Below are 20,239 nucleotides of genomic sequence, written 5' to 3'. Positions count from 1 at the left end.
AGGTTGTAATCAGTGGAGACAGAGCTGTGAGTCACAGTGCATACCAGGTGCTGAAGGTCTCTATGTACACATAACAGCAGCTGAGGTGTTGTCATATTCAGTTTTGAAGGTGGAGACCGCGCTGTGTGATATTATTGAAATCAGTTTGATAATGTTAAAAGCTAATGTCTGCAAAAGCTCATACATAGTCATGACATTAATGTCTCAAGTTAAAGTTGCTATCATTTGTCATTAGTGTATTCCTTAGTAATTTTGCTGATTTTACCCATGTTAGAAGAAGCAGTAGTTCAAAAGCTTGCCATTATTTGAGGCTAATACTGATACTTATACTTTGGAGGGTTTAAAACCCAGATATATTGGTGGTTCTGTGTCTACATAAACACATAATTAAAAAAAAATACATTATGTGGATTTTATGGATATCCTATTTTTATGACTTAAGCACACAGTATGTAAATCCAACCATTAGAGGCTTTTAATCAAGACAAAAACAAAAGATGACAAGTACAGGTACACAGTTTAGCTCCACTTGTCCACCTGTGCTGCTTACATTTGTTTTAAATTGAGGTTTCAGAGATAAATTTAAATAAGATATATATTATCATTTAGCTATTATTAAATGCAAATACAGAAATATTTAGCATTTTAAACTTTAAATGGCTCTATCTTTTGTCTCTCTTGCTGTTGTTTTTCATACTTTTCATATATTTTAGTTTCACTTTACTATAAGCCCACTTGCATTCGTAAGAATGACTTTATGCTTTACATCTGCATAAAACAGCATTGTTAGCACTGCCTAAAGCAGCTGCTTGAAGCCTCAGTTATCAGTGCCGCTGTCTGACTTATGTATTTATAAATTAAGCATGAAGTGCTGCTTATGATCTCTTGACCCCATTTAGAAGTTGAGGGAAATTTTGACTTTATAGCATCATCCAGCACTGGTGAGGATGGCACAGGTTAGCCCGGTAAGCCTAGCTGCTGTTGCTGACTGCTAATTAGCCTGATGTTGTGTGTTGAATACTGGTGTTACTTCAGTGTTTTACCTTGTTGTACAGTTTGCATGACTCATGTCCAACTCCTGTCTTTCGGGTCCTTAAAGAAACCTCAAATAATCCAATATCTTTTCATTAAGTTTTGTTAGCACTACATAAAAACTATGATCCATGTTATGTGTTGTTAGTATCACCTCTAACTTGTTTTGATCAAGTGACGCATGCACTGTTTCATGCAGTTTTACAATTTCTGTCATCTGCTGGCTTCTTTGTTAACTGTACCCTGGAGGATATATACTGTATATACATGTTAAAACTGTAGTCATAGCATTTTCAGCCGTAATGATTTTGTAAAATCTGTAGCAATACATGTGTTGGCAAGGTGCATATGATGATATATATTGCTGTATTGATTTTTTGGGCACAACATTTATCCATCCATCCATTTTCTTCTGCTTATCCGGGGTCAGGTCGCAGTGGCAGCAAGTCAACCCAGACATCTCTCTCCCCAGCAATATTTTCCAGCTCCTCCTGGGGGATTTCAAGGCATTCCTGGGCCAGATGAGATATATAATCCCTCCAGTGAGTTCTAGGTCTACCCCGGGGTCTCCTTCAAGTTGGATGTGCCCAGAAAACCTACACAGGGAGTCGACCAGGAGGCATCCTAATCAGATGCACAAGCCATCTCAACTGGCTCCGCTCAATGTGAAGGAGATCCGGTTCTACTTCGAGATCCTTCCAGATGTCTGAGCTCCTCACCCTGTCTCTAAAACATTCATCATGATCATTAATCATTTGGCAGCCGTAGTAAAAAGAAAATTACCATTTTCATGGATGAACTTTATATCATTAGAAAACGTCAAAATTTGCCCTTCCTAGTTTGCACAGCAAGATACTTGTTAAGCATTCTTGAATAACTCGCAGTTTTAACCAGGAAGGCCACTTTTAACAACTTTTCTCCCTCATTAAGGCTATGGTCCCTCTGTAACATAACAGGGGTTGGGGGAATATAGTTATTTGTTATGCGATGGAGCGCTCATCCGATCGCAGAGAATAATCATGATCTATCACATGAACACACGACAGTAGCACCTACAAAAACCGTGACTTTGTCCGGCTTTGAATACTGTCGTAAATATCTGAGGTAATGTGAGAACTCAACTGCAATGTATATAGCATTATGGTAGTCATTTTTAATTGATATAGATGTTTCAGTGGAAAAACTCTACATATTGTACCTTTCAGGGATTCCAAGATGCACAAAAAGTTTGAAGTTTACAACAGAAAAAACAATTTGACAGTTCTCTGCTCCTGCCAAATTCAATAATGATAACATGGGTAAACAATATTTCCATTTCACCGAGTCTTGCAGAAAGAGAATTAGGAGTTGCAATATCTGAGCCTGTCAAAAGTGTTTTTTTGATAATGCTGGAAAATCCTTGCACATGGCATGCCATCACATTTTGCAGTTTGTAAGCCTTTATGCTTTTCATATATGCTGACCCACAATCCTTTGTGCTGTGGAAGATAAAACTGACAACCTTGGTGAATGGTATTTTCCTGCAAGTTTAACATTTTTTGAACAGTATTCACATCATATTTGCTAGAGAGTGAACTGATTTATAAGCAAGAGGGTTAAAGGTTGAGGTATGAGGATGTTTCTTGAATAAGAAGTCTATTCTTATTGGGTGCATGCTTAATGCAAAATGCATTATTTTTCAAGGGGCATCTGTTGCAGGGACTTGAGAAAAAGTGTAAGCTATGTGAATTCAAATCTGGAGACAGTTGGCCATTTTCGACAGCACATTTTTGTTAAGTTTTGTCTCTTATACATAGGATATAGAGATGATTAAACTAAGCCACTGCAAAAGATCCCTCACTTATGTTACTCGCTCTTTTTTTCCTTTACTGTCATCTTGTTAAAGGTGTTGGAGCTCAGTTCAATACAGCTGAGACCTCCAAAGCAGCAGCCCAAGACGACACTGGCCCGCCATAATACAGCGCTAACTCCATGCCTGGGTAACTCGGGAAAAACAAACCACTTAAATAACTTTCTGTCTAGCAGGCCAGGACAATACCCTTCCCTAAGGCTGCTAGCAAATGTCTGTTATCGGAAAATAAGGACGCCTTAGAACTTCCCTCAAGCTGACATCTCCCATGACCTATTTTCATCATGGCGGGTGGTTGGTGAGTAGTCTCAGAGTGCTAAATGGAAAAAGGACAATACATAGATGGGAGCACAGCACACACAATGTGATGATAGCCATTTGCCCAGAGTCTGACCTGTGCTAAATGATGACGAATGTTAACAGTCTTATTTGAGACCTGTGGTATCAGCTGGTTTATGCTGAGAGAGGAATAAAAACAGGGGGAAAGTGATTAGATACCCTGAGGAGAAGGAAGCAGTGTTATTTATAGTTTCGTGAGGGATATTGCCCCACAAAGACAGAGGAAAGGAAGTTGTTGATCTCCTCTGAGATGCTGAAGAGGTCAGGCCGGAGACCAAAGCAGTGACAAGATGGGAAAAGTAGCCGGTGGTCCCCCAGGAGCAGTTGATCCAAGCAGGGGTTGGAGGCGGATAGAGTGACATCTCCAGAGGTGATGGAGGGGAAAAGAGGGAGTCAGGAACAAGGGGATGCTTACAAGAAGCAGCAGCACTTTACAGCCAGTGGGTTAGCTTTGAGGACTCTGCTGAGTGTCCCTGTTGAGCCATTGAACTCACAAACAAACAGACACTGTACACAAAAATTAATGTTATAAATGGCAACAAGAGGGAATTTCCACTAGAAATACTCCGATAGCGTTTTTCTTTGCAACAGTACCTCAGATAGCCCGATTTCCCTCCAACTGGTTAGACACCAGTTATATATTAACTATGTTTATGTCTTAAGTTGTATAAATCTCATTAAACCACATTTTAGCCACAAAATAACCATTTATGTAACACAACACTGAAGAAATCTTTCACTTAAAACAAGCTACAGGCTAATGTTAGCTTCAGTTACCCCTTACCTCCTGTGTACCAATGGCTACAAACAGTTTTGAAGAAAGTCCTTATTGTAAAACACTCATGTCTAGAAGCAGCTAGTACCTAAATTATGTATGTGTAGAATACTGGTTTTAGAGGAATAAACCATATTTTGCACTTGACTGTACTTTAGTAGGCCATCCATTTCCGAAGAAACAAATGGCAGCTAGAAGTTGGTTAGCATGTTATTGGCAGCTAAGCTAGGAGCTTCTCATTTTCCTTGTCTGCAAAGCCTAGATAAAAGTGATTGCTTTTAAAAGGAAGCTTTTTATATTGTGTTGATTTTCCAGCATAAATTGGCCAAAATTTACATTTCAGAATATTACAGCCTTAATTTTTGTAATGCTAAAACGCTACTTACTAACATTTTGCATTTGCGAATAACTCATCCTTCGCAAGCAATGAAAGTCAAATCTGTCTATCTATCTGTCTCTGTCTATCAATCTATCTGTCTGTCTGTCTGTCTATCTACCTATCTGTCTGTCTACCTGTCTGTCTACCTGTCTGTATATCTATCCATCTATCTATCTATCTATCTATCTATCTATCTATCTATCTATCTATCTATCTATCTATCTATCTATCTATCTATCTATCTATCTATCATCTGTCTGTCTGTCTAGCTACCTACCTACCTATCTATCTGTCTGTCTGTCTGTCTGTCTGTCTATCTATCTATCTATCTATCTATCTATCTATCTATCTATCTATCTATCTATCTATCATCTGTCTGTCTGTCTAGCTACCTACCTACCTATCTATCTGTCTGTCTGTCTGTCTGTCTGTCTGTCTGTCTGTCTGTCTATCTATCTATCTATCTATCTATCTATCTATCTATCTATCTATCTATCTATCTATCTATCTATCATCTGTCTGTCTGTCTAGCTACCTACCTACCTATCTATCTGTCTGTCTGTCTGTCTGTCTGTCTGTCTGTCTGTCTGTCTATCTATCTATCTATCTATCTATCTATCTATCTATCTATCTATCTATCTATCTATCATCTGTCTGTCTGTCTAGCTACCTACCTACCTATCTATCTGTCTGTCTGTCTGTCTGTCTGTCTATCTATCTATCTATCTATCTATCTATCTATCTATCTATCTATCTATCTATCTATCTATCTATCTATCTATCTATCAGCTGTCTGTCTAGCTACCTACCTACCTATCTATCTGTCTGTCTGTCTGTCTGTCTGTCTGTCTGTCTGTCTATCTATCTATCTATCTATCTATCTATCTATCTATCTATCTATCTATCTATCTATCATCTGTCTGTCTGTCTAGCTACCTACCTACCTATCTATCTGTCTGTCTGTCTGTCTGTCTGTCTATCTATCTATCTATCTATCTATCTATCTATCTATCTATCTATCTATCTATCTATCATCTGTCTGTCTGTCTAGCTACCTACCTATCTATCTGTCTGTCTGTCTGTCTATCTATCTATCTATCTATCTATCTATCTATCTATCTATCTATCTATCTATCTATCATCTGTCTGTCTGTCTGTCTGTCCGTCTATCAGTCTGTCTGTCTGTCTGTTTGTAGATATTAGCTTAAAAAGTGTATTATCTGTATTGGTAGCTAAAACATTTCTGCTGATGTTTATAATAATAATTATAACTATATAATAATTCTGGTTATACATTTCTGTCTATATCAGCTTTAAATATTGGCTGTAGGAACAAATAAGTTGGTGGAGTTTTAGGCCAGACCAACAGGTCTACAATAGGTGTATCATTGTCTTTATTCATCACCATTCCTTACACTTTCAAGTTTTTTTTGTTTCTGTTTTTTACAAGATATATTTTAGGGCTTTGTATGCCTTTACTTTAGAAAGGAGAACAGTGGACAGAGTTGGAAACAGGAATGAGAGAGTGGGGGAGAGACATGCAGTAAAGGAGCCGTAGGTTGGAATTGAACTCAGGCCACCGAGGCACATGGGATGCGACCTAACTGTAAGGTTATCTACACCCCTAAAGGGTATTTTAAGAAATGAAATTTGTTAATTCTTTTAAGTTAAGTCTTTTCTCTGTCTTGTTTTTGATACTTGTGATATTTTTAATTACTGTCTTTTGGCTCTGTAAAGCACTTTTACAGAGCACAAATTGCCTCATGTATGAGTGATGCTCTGTAAATAAAGTTGCCTTTCCTTGCCTGACATATTAGGGTATTAGATCAGTACATTGACTTGCCATTTTCCAATAGGCCTACAGCGTTATAGTCAGCATCAGAGGCATTTTAGATAATGGTATCAGTATCAAAACGGCTCTACTTCCACATCACAGAACCTCAAGGACCCAGAGGATTCAACACTGCACTAACTCAGCTCAATATCCTCCCCCTCACCCGAGCTTGTGACATTTGCAGAGAAAGCCTTAAAGAGGGGGGATAAAGAGGGATGAGATCAGGAGAAGGGGGAGCAGCATCCTCCTCTCCTCCCTCATTAGAATTCTCTCATCAGTCTTTCCCCATGGAGGAGGAGCGGGGGGTGGACATGTCAGGGTTTATTAATCGCTCCAGGAAATATTATTGACCTGGACCTTCTGCTCCCTCTCTCCCTGCTGCAGTCAGTGTCTCTGCTCTGCTGCCTCCACATTCCTCCGGTGTCCTGCCTGGACACATTACAGGACACTGCGGCACAGCGTGGAGGCTTCAACACACAGTGTCTTCATTGACTACGCACTTGGCCTGGGCTTTTCTTTTTCACCGCAGCTGCAAAGCACCACACATACAAACACCTGCAGTCCTGAGGAGACAAAGCGCACCATGCTCTTCTTCATTATGGTTGTGAAAGCAGCTCTGTGCTCATTCTTGGATTAAATGTAAAACTTTTTTGTGTGAAAAAAAAACAGGCACAACATTAAAAATTCAAGGTGTATTGGTCTTCAAATCTTACGAGTAGCTTTAAAAAAATAAGAGAGGTGTGTGAATCAATAAGAAGTGAACCCCTCTGTGAATGCTCAAACAGATGAATCGATCAGAGATGCTCCTTTATCCCTTCTCCTCTGCATTCTTCAACAAGGAGAAAACGAGGGAATGATCAGAGTCATTCAGCTGAGACTCCTGCATGGAGCTCATGATGCCGTTGTGTGCAACGTGTCTGATTGTGTAAGTGTTGTGTTGTGATGGCAAAGAGCAGAGCATGAGGGTGTAGGTGCTAAGCCTCTTGCTGCCTGCTCCCCATGATCTGATGCTTACACTTTAGCTTGGCTTAATTCCATGTCATGCGTGTTACATGTGTGATATTTAACATATAGTGCTCTAAGACCCTACACATGCTATATCCTGGAAATCACGTCAGTGTCGGTATGGCATTGCCAGGGAAACAGCTGAAGGAAAACAGCTGTTATCAGCTCAGAGTGGCATTTCCTCGAGTCTTTTTGCACAAGCCCACAATGCACTGATTTAAGCATGTATAAATGCCTTATTAGAGGAGTAAGAGGCATGCAGTGAGTTGGGATGGTGCAAAATTAGTATGTATGGGCATACATTACCATAAGCTTAACCCACACTATATTTTTCCCTTAGTTTATATATAATATGTATTTTGATATTATTCAAATGCTAGTCAGTCTCAAAAATACACAAAACTAATTATTTTCATTTAAACTCCATGACTGGAGAGTTTCAGAAAGTTGTCATTGTTTATTAGATTTGAATTTCTTCCATGGCCTTGATGTTATCTGTGCAGTTTTTTCTCAATGGGTTTGTGAGGCAGCATGTGATCCCAGCCAGCCTTGCTCTTCTTCTCCTGGACTTTTCTGCCTCCCTGTGGTCACTTCTTGCATAACACCCTGAGCTTTTTATGACAGGGCTAATGAATGACCAGGATATGAGTGTGTTGTTCCATTGTGTCTCAATGAACTTTGCACCGATGTGCACATTCCTGAAAGAAACAGTGTCTCAGATCTGTCAATGGCGTTTGTGCTCACTAAATGGCGATATTATCCGGCGGGACATGTTCTCATGAATCTTTGCTTTGCAAACATGTCTGGCGCTAAATTTAATATCCGTCTTCATTTTGTTTTCTTGCAGTCACAATGGTCCCACTTCTGTTTTTGGTAGCAACCACGACAACATCCAATTCCACTGGCAATGGCAACCACACAAAAGGTAAGGGAAACACAAACAGTGCACCTTGACATGTGAGATTTAGCAACAACCAGCTGAGCAACAAAAACAACCCTCTGCAGTCATCACTTTCCCCTGAGATATGATTACTATGTATCTGCTACCTCAGTGCATGCATCTGCGTGATAATAGCCCCTTTCTACAGCTTGTTATTACCGGATCACAATGAACTTCAGCAGCCCTGGACAGTAATTTAAGGCTTATTGTGCGTCCTTATAAACACACTAATAGCCAGCTGTGTGGCTGTGACTCTTGGCTGAGTCTGCACTATTAGAGCTGCTCATTTTCTGTTAGCTGATACTTATCTCTGTCGACAAAGCTAGTTATTAAATCAGGCCGGTGACAAGCAGAGAGCATGGGTGGTGCATTGCCGTGCATGCAGTATTGATTTTGTGTTATCACGTGGCCTTTAATACATGTATGGAGCCAAGATTTGTGCACACAAACATATATCGTCGGCCTTGCCCCTTCTTCCTGCTTCTTTGTTGCTGCTGCTCCCTGACCCCCGGCTCTGCCTCTCCTTCTTCCTTAGAAGACGTTACATCCTCCAACCAACACATCCTCCCCACCGTGCTGGTCCTGTCCTTGCTGCTGCTCATCTTCGCACTGCTAGCCTGGTACTTCCTCAGGTAAAAGAAAAAAAAAAAAAAAAACCTCACCTCCTCACCCAAACCCAACCCATCTCCTCCTTGGGCCTAGATGACTGGCTTCAGGCCAAGCCTAGGGGCAGAGCTCAGGGTGACAAACACTTCCTCCTTTAGTCACTGAGGCGGAGCCCCCGTCAGGAAGTGCAGCTAGCTCACTCTCTCTCATGCTTAGTGAGAAGAGAACAAGCTTCAACAGTGGACACACAGAGGGGAGCGGAGAACAACTTATTCGGACTTATTACCATATTCGGACTAGAACACTGTTATTGCAAGACATCAGCTAATGAGAAAGAATAGCCTCTCAAGTTTTAGATGGTAGGATGGAAAGTCTTTAGTTTATGCCTAAATTAAATGATCTTTGCTACTGTTTAGCTCTAATACAATTATGAAACACAACTTTTTTTAGCTTGACATTTTTGTCTTTTGATTTTATTGTATTCTTTTCTGACAGGTTAAAAAACCAGAGAAAAGCAGTCGTCACAACAGTCGACAAGAAGGTACCAAATGGCATCCTGGAGGAACAAGGTAACATTGTTTTTAATAGTAAAAAAGCAAGGCTTATTTTATACAAGCAAGCAACAGACTTGAGCTAAAAGACACTTATTTAAGTGTTTAAAAGAGACTTTCAGAAACATATAAAGGAAAGCGGTTAAGACAGAAGCCTTGAAATGTACAGAAGCATCAACTTTGTATTTGAACGTGCAGGTTGTCACCATTTGCATCGTGGTTGCAGTAGACTTCCTGTGGTTAATGTCAAAAAATAAACTTGTTATCTTTCTCACCTTTAATAGCTTTTTGAAACTATGTGTATATTCAGTATGAACTGCAATCTGTCTATAAACTGAAGAAAATGTCACTGCACTTCAAGCAGTTCTTCTTTTATTAAAACATGATCTGCCTGAAGAGGTGAAGCATTTGAGCTTACAGGAAGCAGCACCTCTTTTGGATCTGTAAATGTCCTCTTGTTGTATTATTTTGCTTAAAAATGTAATTGAGATGCACATCAAGAAATAAAGCTTAGCTAAAAGTAGATTTAACATAAACAGAGCCACCTGTCTACCTTTCCTATTACAGAAATGTTCAAGTAATTTTCATTTTGTTTCAGCAAGCTGTACATGGTAAACATCATAGTTTCTAATCAGCAGGCATAGTTAGAGTATCAAACTTTCCTCATCATTTTTTTGTTCAAATTGTCTCTTATGGATAAAGAAACAACTGAAACATGCCTCCTTGGACTGTTTAAAAGCATTTAAACGCTGTGACCGCATGCAAACAAATTCACATTTTGCATTTCAATCACTTTATGTGGAAAGTGCAATTTTTAGCTTTCGTTCAGTTTTGTTGGTGTCAATAGGTCAATTAAAGCAAGAAATCGGATCATTTGAATTTTATATAAAAAGTAGGGCTATCATGATTAATTTAGTAAATCCCAATTAACTACGATCTACAATTAGTGCACTAATTTATTTTAAACTTGATTAATCGCATGCTTTAATGTCCATTTCTACAAACTTTGGTTTAGCCGCATCAGCATCCCTCTGTAGCCACAGCAGTGTAAAAAAAAAAAAAGTCCGCCGCTGCTCTTTAAATTCACATTTCACTTTAAAAACCCAAGTCAAAGGTCATCTGTACCTGCACATATACCTTTTAACCTTTTACTTAAATTCTTTCACTGTATGACAAGTTCCTTTTTTCTTTGGTTAAGTTTAAGTTCAACTCTTCAAACTACCTTTAAAAGCAGATCTGTATACAAATGTCAGTTGCCTTTAGTTAATGACAGTAGAAAATCCAAAAATGATGCAAAAACAGTTTCAAATGCAAAATAGTCAATTTTTAGAATATGATAAAAAGGTTGTGATTAATCAAGATTAACTAAAGAAATCCTGAGATTGACTGCGATTAAAAATTTAAATCCTTTGGTAGCCCTTATAAAGAAAAATTTTGCACATAGGGGACTGTGTTCCAAAGGACTGGCACTGGTCATTTTCTCATGATTTCAGCATTTCATGTCGTTTTTTTAAAGGAAAAAAGTCCTTGTATTTTTACTATTTGCTAATCATTCATTTTGTAAAAATGCAGGCCATGTAGTTTAATTCTCCTTGTTGTTGTGTTCAAAAAATCATTTACAGTTAAAAATGGAAAAAACGCCCATGTATATTATTGCATTTTTATGCATTTAGCTTGACATTTGCTCACTTGTACATCTTTTTATGTTTAATTTGCACTGTTTTTGGCATCCCTCACAGTCATGGAATGCAAAATTGCCATAATGTTCTCTGTATACTTAAGTGCAAAAATTATATAAATCTTGGTAATCAATAGGGGTCAAAAATTCCTAGAGATAAATAGGTATTCTGCATATTCTGCTGTCAAAAGGCAATTTTGAAAAATCACATTTAATTGCAGAATTTCTGTAGTTGATCACACCCTTTTCATAGAATGTTAAAATCCCTCTATTATGCATTTTAAACAGTTTTGGTGTCATTCTATTTATTTTTCTATAGTCTTAAACTAAGGGTAGTTCATTTCCTGTTTGGATACAACGCTACTTTTTAGAGATCATAAAAAAGGTTAGGATGACTTTGCGTTGTCCACTGAGCTGTATGTCAGTTTTTAAAAAAGAAATTAGACATTCAGGAGCATTGCTAGACTTATTTTACAACACTGTGACTTCAGGGAGACGCTGACAAGCCTCAGCCAAAATGTGGTGAACTGGATAATAAAGCATGTGATTAACCTTAATGAGAAAAAATAGGGCACTAACTGTGGACCTTAATTGATTGTAATTAACTTGATTATTCTTGACAGCCCTAGTAAAAATTCTGTTTTTAGCTTGAAATATGTAATTTATATATATATATATATACAGTGCTTAACAAATTTATTAGAACACCCTAACCCTAACCAAAGTAAGGTTTATGCCACAGCTGCCCTAAATTAACAGCATTGGTAATTACCAAAATCATTTTTTATGTTTCCGCAACAGTTAATACACCAATATGTAGAAGCTCTTTCACCGGAATTATATTTTTAATGCTAAAATAATATTATTATTGCTATCCGTGCATTTTCAAATTTACTGATTTACAAAAAAACTGAAAAAATAGTAAAGCACATTATTATTTCTTGATTAATACGTCAAATTATAGTTATTGACTTGCATTCCTGAACAGAAAAATTAGTTTTAGTAATTGAATGTTATGCTTGATTAATATCTGACTTCTCAGAGAAGCCCAGTGAGCCGGCTCAAATTTGTGTGAATTCAGTTTGAAATCCCTCATTCCTGTTTAAAATGGTAAAACGTGGAGAGCTCACTGAAAATGAAAGAGTCCGCATTAAAGCACTTCATGATGCTGGATGGTCTCTGAGACAAATATGACAGGTGGTCTAATAAATTTGTTAAGCACTATATATGGAGTTAGTATGCATACATTTACTGCATTCTGTGTAGAGTTGTTTTTTCTATTGAATTCATCATTTTGCTGTCATAACTCTGTGCATATGTGCTGTATGTGTTGTGTTTTAGAGTGTGGATACAGTACTGAGTCCTTATACACCACTATACCACCAGGTCAGGTATACAGGGCGGCAGTATCAAGAAACCCATACTACTAACACTCCTTGAAAAATTTTTCAACCTGTGTTTTCCCTCATAACCGAATGGTTTATTGGGTGCCTAAGAGAGGTTTCCACTCTGCCTACAGGGTGCTGGATGTGGTTTGTCTCTTGGGTCCCTTGGTTCTCTAACAACTGATGTTATATGGTGACTTCAGACTTAAACTTCTTTTCTTTTTAAGTGTTGAGTTGTAGGCAAGTCAACACCAATGCATCATAAGATTTTAAATAAGATGTGTTATCTTTTTGGTTTTTTAAAAAGATATCTTGAAAACCCTTGATTTGTTTGATAAACGAGAAGTGTTAGTGAGCGTGATAGCCAACAAGGCAAGAGTTGTGCTATAGGGCTAATGGAAACTTCATCAGAGAAGCAGAAAATTCATCTTATGTTTCCTAGATTACATCAATAAGTAGTTCTATACATAGAACCCAGTGTAGCAATGAGTAACTTGATATGTTGCAACTGAAGGTCATGAAAATAGTCGGCAAGCAAAGACATAAAAGAGGTTAAAAAGCTTAAAAAAGTAATGACTAAATGGCTTGTGACAAAGATACTTAAAAGTGAACATTTTGTACAACTGGCTAAAGTAATAGGCTAGATCAATGGTTACCAAAAAATATCTTCTAACCTAGATTATATGTAAAATCAATTATCAGGTAGCTTAAAAAATGAAATTTAACAGTTTTAGGGCTCTAGCAACAAGCTATAGATACTTGTTTGAAAGCTAAAGGTAGAGTTAGAACAGTTAGCTTAAATTAATGGTATGGGTTAAGTAGTAAAATTTGTTAGCTTGAACCAATTGGACTCATGTGAAAGTAAGCCGTCCTTCATTTTACCCAACAAAACATATGGGTTTGTTCTACAACAATGTTCAGTAATTCTGGTCTAATTAAACCCAATTCTGATTAGACTTCATCTCTTGTAGTAAGTAGTTGAATAATAACTGAATAAATTAAAAATCAGTCATTTTCTTTAACCCACCAAAGTGTAACTTTCACTTAATCCATTCAGTCCAGCAGGGATGATAAATCCACTCTCTTTTCTCCCCACAGAACAACAGACGGTGGTCCTCCTCCCCAGATCCCCCTCAGCCTCCAAGACCTACTTACCTATCCCAGTGGACCACCTGGAGGAGGAGTACCGGCTCCGCTCAGCCGACGACGGCAAGCTCTTCAGGGAGGAGTATAATGTAAGTTTGTCCCCTAATGCACCGAGAAGTTAGAGCAAAAGGTGGTCATAAGACAGGAAGTGAGGTTTACACTAGCAATTGAGGTTTAAGAAGTCATTGTGGTTAGACTTAGTACAATATGGATAGATACCATTACAATAGTGGGTCATGGTGCTAAGAGTTAGTTGATTACCAATATGAATACAGATACCAGTACAAATATGGATACCTATACATGTATGTTTCTGTAACTATGACTATGATATTGCCTAAATATTATACGTTTTTGATGGCACTAAAACAGAAGGGATACTAGAGATTAACCAGCACTTAAGTCTACATAGAGGAAGTTGTATGGGAAGGAAAAAATTTGATTAAAAGATCTCTAATTGTAAATCTTAACTGACGTGTGCCTTAAAGCTGCTGTTTGGTATTTTTAGCTGGCAAAAGAGTAGATTAAAAAGAATACTGATGCAGCTTTATGACCTACAAAAGCAAAAAAGAGCATCAGCATCATGACTGATTATTTCTATCAAGTTATTTTTTAAGACAGAAACTGCATCCAGGGGGTAAGTGCCAGAGGAAAATGTAAACAGCTGCTGCAGAAAAAGACTGTTTATATCATTCAAACAAAAGATTCATAAAGAGTGATTCAATTGAAAAGAGACTATTTGTTAATAAAGACTACCTGGTTAATTGGAGGGTAGGATAGGATAAAGTATAAAAGGTACTGCTTTGTCCACAGGTGGCACCAAACTCAACACACAGCAAAAATTCCTCACAGGAGCTTGAAGTTTGTATTGGTTTAAACTCAGTTGAGATGATAAGCAATGGCTTCATTGATGTAGTTTCTGAAGCAATAATTGGCAGTGCAATTGAGTGATGAGGTTTTAAGTAAAGTACAATAAAACACAACCCACTGCAATACAATTGAATACGTTACAATGCAATACAATACAATAAATACAGTAAATAATAGCAAGCCCAGGTTATATATTGCAGACTTTCAATAGAAAAAGAAAACCTTAAGAAGATAAAATAATTGGGTAATACAAGACAGTGTGTGGTTTTTGTAGCTTACAATAAATAGAAGTGCAGATAATGTGAAAATTATGACTGCTCTTAAAGTAACATTACAGTGCCATAACCCTTCACTGAAGAACTGACAGCTGATCGTGATTCTTATGCTGTCGTTAAGTAACATGAAATATCTGATGTTAGATGCCTAGCACCCTCCTATACTTTTTTTGAAAAATTTCTTGCCCCTCTTGTCCCAAACAGCATTATAATTGGCCCAAACAAATTGAAAACACATTAAACTGTCCGTACTTGTGTGAAAGCTTTCATCTTAATGGCGGTGTGAGAGGGGAGGTCTTTACTACTGTAGTTGCACTGGTATGCAAACATTACCAAAGTGAAGTTCTGGCTAAAACTTTTGCGTTTTTACTAATTGAAACTGTGCTCGTGTGTTGTATTCAGAGTACAAAAACTCATAGTTTGAGTTAATATCTTTATTTTTCTGCACTTGTCAGTTGATGTAAACATGCATTGTTTTGAAGGGATGTTGAATTTTAATGCTCAGGGCTGTAGCTCCACATCATGGTCAATGATAGCTGAAACTGTTCACGGTCTGGACTGAAAAGGTATCAATAGAAGTTAACAGTAGAATTTTAAATGCTCTATTTTGTTCTTTTTGCATGCATAAAGAATAAATATCTGTGCAAATACATGACATTTAAAACCGTAAAGGTAGCAGATTCAATCCCACTTAAAACACACGTGCAACACAATAACATACACGGTAAAATCACAAAGAAATTATAAGCTATGATAGAAATTAACAGTAAAAATTGATATTATCATGCTATTTATGACATAGTATCGCCATAGTGTTGAAGTATCTTTAACTTAAAAGGTTATCTGAGGAAACAGACTAGCCTATATAATACCTAAAAAAAATGGGTTTAGAGTTTTCCCCCCAAATGTGATACTATGTGTGTACATGGAAAGACGGTTAAATTTATTTGTATATTTCATTCAGGAAAACTACTGGAACTTAATTTGTCACATTGCCTGTGACGCATTATGTACACATACACACCCACATGTGTGAAAAATGCCCCCTTGCCTATTTGTGACTCCGATTGAGGATCTGAGTCAAAATAAAGTTTATGACTCAGGTTTGATTTAACTCCTACAACGTATTTTTTTATTCTGTTGGTTTGTCAGAGCAGACAGAGGAAGTTGAAGTTCTCTGCTTTTTTAATAGAGGTCTGTTTTCTGTAGGTAGCAGAGGAAGTGCCTACATCAATGCCGCACAAAGGCTACCATACAGCGAACACAATGCACAGGAGTTTTTAAAAGTCACGCTTTATTTTAGTGTGGGAGGTATGGAATCTAACTCTGATTATATTCTGCAGTCACTGCCGGGGGGTAATGCCCACGGGACGTACGAGGAGGCCAACAAGGACGAGAACAAGGAGAAGAACAGATACCCCAACATCCTCCCCTGTGAGTGTACTTTCTGTTGTGTAGAAGCAAGTTTTTCTTTTGACTCACACCCAGAGCTCACAGTTTCCTGCCTGTGTGCATGTGTCTTTATGAGACCTTTTTTTTGATTACAGCTCAGATACAGTATATCCTCCCCCACTGCTCATGTATTTATTCAAAAAGAGACACATCAGTGCTCTATTTCCTCAATCTTCTTCTGTTTACAGGCAAACTTCCTGTCACTCATCACAGTTTGATTAATGATTAATAGGTTCATAGTTCCTATGTATTGTGATCAGTTAAATATTTCAAAATGTAATACAGTTAAGTACCTAATACTGAAGTTTAGCAAAAAAAGACAAACGCTGCTTTGACAGTCAAACACTAAATATACCGCTAGTGCTGGTGTTATAGCAACTTTGTAACTGATACTTGTAATGTTGTTTTCCATGATAAAAGAGGGATTTAAGCAATATAACAGCTACCAATGACAAAAAAGAAATGATGGCTTGGATTAACCCTCATTATGTCTTGGCTACCTTAGCTTAGCATGGAGCATCGTCATTGCTTCTTTTGTGACTGCTTCTGTTGTTTGTTAGCTTAGTGACTGGCTAGCTGGCAAAAGTTTTCATAAATGCTGATACCAATAATTCACTTCGGTCAGGACCACTTTGTCAAGAAACACACTTGGTTTGTGGTTATAAATATTTTTCTTTATTAACAGTTACTAATTTTCACTTATTGTTGTTATTTATATTTGGTGGTTTGGCTGTTCTGGGATCCTCCTGCACTTCTACAGGACTATGTGTAAAGCATCAACTAGGAACAGCAAATGTTCCTGCTTTTTCTGTGCCTACAAGGAAAGCCTGAGGCGGGGAGGGAAACAGCAGACACCCATAGCAGAGCAGGCATCAGTGACAGCAAAATGGCAGTAATTAAGTCAGAAGTAGAATAAATGAGGAACTGGGGTGGAGGACGGTTGCAATAAGCGACCTGTAGAGAGTGCAGCAAAGTGTAGCCAGGCTAGAGCAGTGTCAGAACGATTAGCCAGTAGTGTGAGATCACCTGATCTAACTCTTTATGTTTGATTTTTTTAAGCTATTATCTGCCAATATCGATATCATTCGGATAATATCATGCATCCCTAATTAGAAATATGTGTTTCTTGTTGTTTAACCTTGTCCACATGGAGACGGAAAAAATATATTTCTGTTTCATTTTGATAAAGTTTTCTATAAACATGGCATTGTATCAAGAAATGTCCGCGTAAGCACAAAACCATTGAAAACAACTGAAAACACTGTAGTTTATATGCAAGGCATGTAAGTGGTGCTGTAACACTGCCACAGAAATGCACCAGAAACAGAGAACAAGATTGTGGAGCAAACTACACAAAACTTTCTCCTGGCTGCCCATCTGTGTGCACTCTGTGGTGGATTTAGGAATGTGGCATATGCTGCTGTAGAGCCTCGAGCAGAATATTAGTCCTGTTGTGTAACTAAAATTAAAGGCAAGCTTTTCCCATACTGTTCATTTTACCTGCCAGTGTGTAATCAGAGTACACTGACCTTTTTTGTGTGTTTTGTTGTTGTTTTTGTTGTTTCTGGTTTATTTTAACTGCAAAATTAAAGAAAGACGAAAAAGAAGAGTTTCCTTATCTCAGGTTTTGGATGTTAACCAAGAATAGACTAGCTTTTCCCCACTGTTGTCAGTCCTTTTCCTATGCTTCACTATCAAGTTCACATTTAGGTTACCTTGTTTGTAGCCACTGTGATTGTAACCTTCATTATGACACACAGGTCACAAGACAAAATCAACATGAATCAAATAAAAGGGTGAATGAAAAAGTATTCAAACCTACTAACACACAAAGCCTTCATAAGTAACACAACACTAAACACTAAAAATTTCCATCCAGAAAGGAGAAGCTGAAGTTTGCATTGCAAAAAGGGGAGTCATCATTTAAGAGTTAGCTATCTTTAGTAACTGTCTAATATACAGGGATGCTGGATGAAGCTGCAGCTCACCAATTAGCCAGCTTGATGATTGTTCAAGGAATTTTTGTCTTTCAAAGAAGTGTGACCGAACCATGACACTAGTTGCTTTATATCTACAACCAAAATATGAGAACAGTATTATTCTTTTTTTTCTGTGATAGACTGTGTGGTGTTTTTCCACTGTAACCCTCTAAACTTTTTAATGCTATTTTCACAGACGATCATTCCAGAGTGGTGTTGACTCAGCTGGATGGAAATCCCTGTTCAGACTATGTGAATGCTTCTTATATTGACGTGAGTTTTTCTTTTGTCTCTACATCATTCTGCTTCTTTCCTTTTAAAATTCCATCACACACACAAAAAAAAAATTTAAATAATTTGGTAAAAGTTCAAGAAAGTAAAAAATAAAGTCTATTGGTATCATGTTGATATGTTTTCTGTTACAAAATTAACTTATCAGCAATTGGTACCAGTTCCCATACACAATCAGTTAACAATAAATATACACTGTTTTGGAGAATCTCAAAGCTAAAAGAAAATATCAAGTGCTCCAGAGTTTTTTGGTACTATTTCTAACGACTTACTTTTCTTTTCTCACAGGGTTTTACGGAAAAGAACAAATTCATAGCAGCACAAGGTAAATCAAATTGCATTTGAAGATAACACAGTGAGTGCAGAAGTTTTAGGCATGTAAGGTGCTAAGGATTAAGGGGGCAGCAAGACTCCAGCTTGACGCATCCAAGGTCAAGCTCAACAGCATCTCTTTTGTCCAGGCCTTTTCATCGTCTTGCAACACAGTTTCTCTGACTATTACGATCAGTGAAAATCTGAACAGTGTCCGGAAGAGGTAAGATAGGCAGAAAGGTCAGAGCTAAGGCAAAGACCCGTTCCTCCCATACTGGGCTCCAGTTTCCCGTCAGCTGTGTCCACAGGCTGCTCCATAAAGGAAACTATGCTGAGCATGTGGGTGCTGGAGTATCTTCCAGCTGAGATCCTGGAGCTGGCCGGGAACTCTGCAAGACGAGAAAACCCATATTATCCCCATCACCTGCAGCTGGATGTCAGCAACAAGGAGGAGCTCAGTAAGCTGCTTGGAGGGCTGGCCATCATCCAGAGCGGTGTGCTGCCCAACATCCAGGCTGTTCTGCTGCTCAAGAAAATTGTAAGGGCCTCCAAGAAGATGACGCAACCAGACATGCTCTCAACAACACAACGGCTCTTTTAAATTTTTCTTGAATCTCCCTCAGGATTAATAGAGTATCAATCTTTAAACACATCCGGACAGTCCCAGTGGTTTACAGGCCCCAGGCACATCCACAGCACAACCAGGAGCTCATAGCAACCCTACTACCTGACTTGGATGGTACCCCAGGCCATGCTTACTCCCCACATCTACCCCTTATTCCACCCTAAAGGTGTCGACTGTGTTTGCTTTTCAAGGATTATTTTCCCATGCCCCAGGCAATGTGCAAGGACTTCAAGAGCACAACCAGGGTCACATCAATCCTCCCAAACGTTTGATAGGCGCTTTCAGGTGGCTCACTCACCACATCTACGGCCTCAACTTTTGGCCCAAACATGCCTAAAAGTTTTGCACTGAACTGTATTTATGATGACAACTGTAAAATGCATATGTGATAAATTTGTCCAAGCTTTTGATTCTTTTTCCATACCCCTTAGTTAAAAACAATACAATTTAAATGATTGATAGTATTCGAAGGAACTGAAATTTTAAAAGTCTTTTTAAGACATATACTCAAAAGAGGAATTAATCCATCCAAAAATGGTAGGCAAACTCCTGCACATTGCCAAGATTTCCCAACTGAAACAGTGCCAATGTTGTTGTGTAGTTTAGACAGTGTGCAGGAGTTTTTCAGTGATTAAAACAATAAGTAATCCAATACTGGGTGGCTAAAACTTCATATATGTTGCTGTGGTGTCAAAACAGGTAGTGATGCTGTTTAATATTTATCAGTATTATATCAAGGTTTAAATTGTTGTTATGACAATGATATATTATGTTTTTAATCATCTTTGAACTATTTTGTCTGGCAGGTCCGAAAGAAGACACTGTAGCAGATTTTTGGAGGATGATATGGGAGCAGAAAGTAGCAACTGTTGTCATGCTGACAAATATAAAAGAAAGGAAAGAAGTGAGTGATTTT

General features: G+C 38.0%; 1 protein-coding gene across 8 annotated transcripts in view; it reads left to right on the top strand.

Annotated features, from left to right (window-relative positions):
* Window positions 1–20,239, top strand: part of ptprea (protein tyrosine phosphatase receptor type Ea) — a 170,391-nt gene that overhangs the window by 138,152 nt on the left and 12,000 nt on the right. For 2 of the 8 annotated variants that reach the window (XM_041814983.1, XM_041814982.1), the window contains 8 exons: window positions 8,061–8,138; window positions 8,689–8,785; window positions 9,255–9,328; window positions 13,472–13,608; window positions 16,008–16,098; window positions 18,292–18,368; window positions 18,675–18,711; window positions 20,130–20,227. In XM_041814983.1, the coding sequence (XP_041670917.1) occupies window positions 8,066–8,138; window positions 8,689–8,785; window positions 9,255–9,328; window positions 13,472–13,608; window positions 16,008–16,098; window positions 18,292–18,368; window positions 18,675–18,711; window positions 20,130–20,227 (684 nt within the window). In that variant the 5' untranslated portion in view covers window positions 8,061–8,065. Of the gene's footprint in view, window positions 1–1,462; window positions 3,012–3,048; window positions 3,180–5,620; window positions 6,810–8,060; window positions 8,139–8,688; window positions 8,786–8,983; window positions 9,119–9,254; window positions 9,329–13,471; window positions 13,609–16,007; window positions 16,099–18,291; window positions 18,369–18,674; window positions 18,712–20,129; window positions 20,228–20,239 lie in introns of those variants that run through there. The other 6 variants (XM_041814988.1, XM_041814984.1, XM_041814985.1 and 3 more) reach the window with 6 other exon arrangements.

The sequence above is a fragment of the Cheilinus undulatus genome, linkage group 20, assembly GCF_018320785.1.
Source record: "Cheilinus undulatus linkage group 20, ASM1832078v1, whole genome shotgun sequence".
Taxonomy (NCBI): Eukaryota; Metazoa; Chordata; class Actinopteri; order Labriformes; family Labridae; genus Cheilinus; species Cheilinus undulatus.
This window is presented reverse-complemented; position numbering and strand designations above follow the sequence as displayed.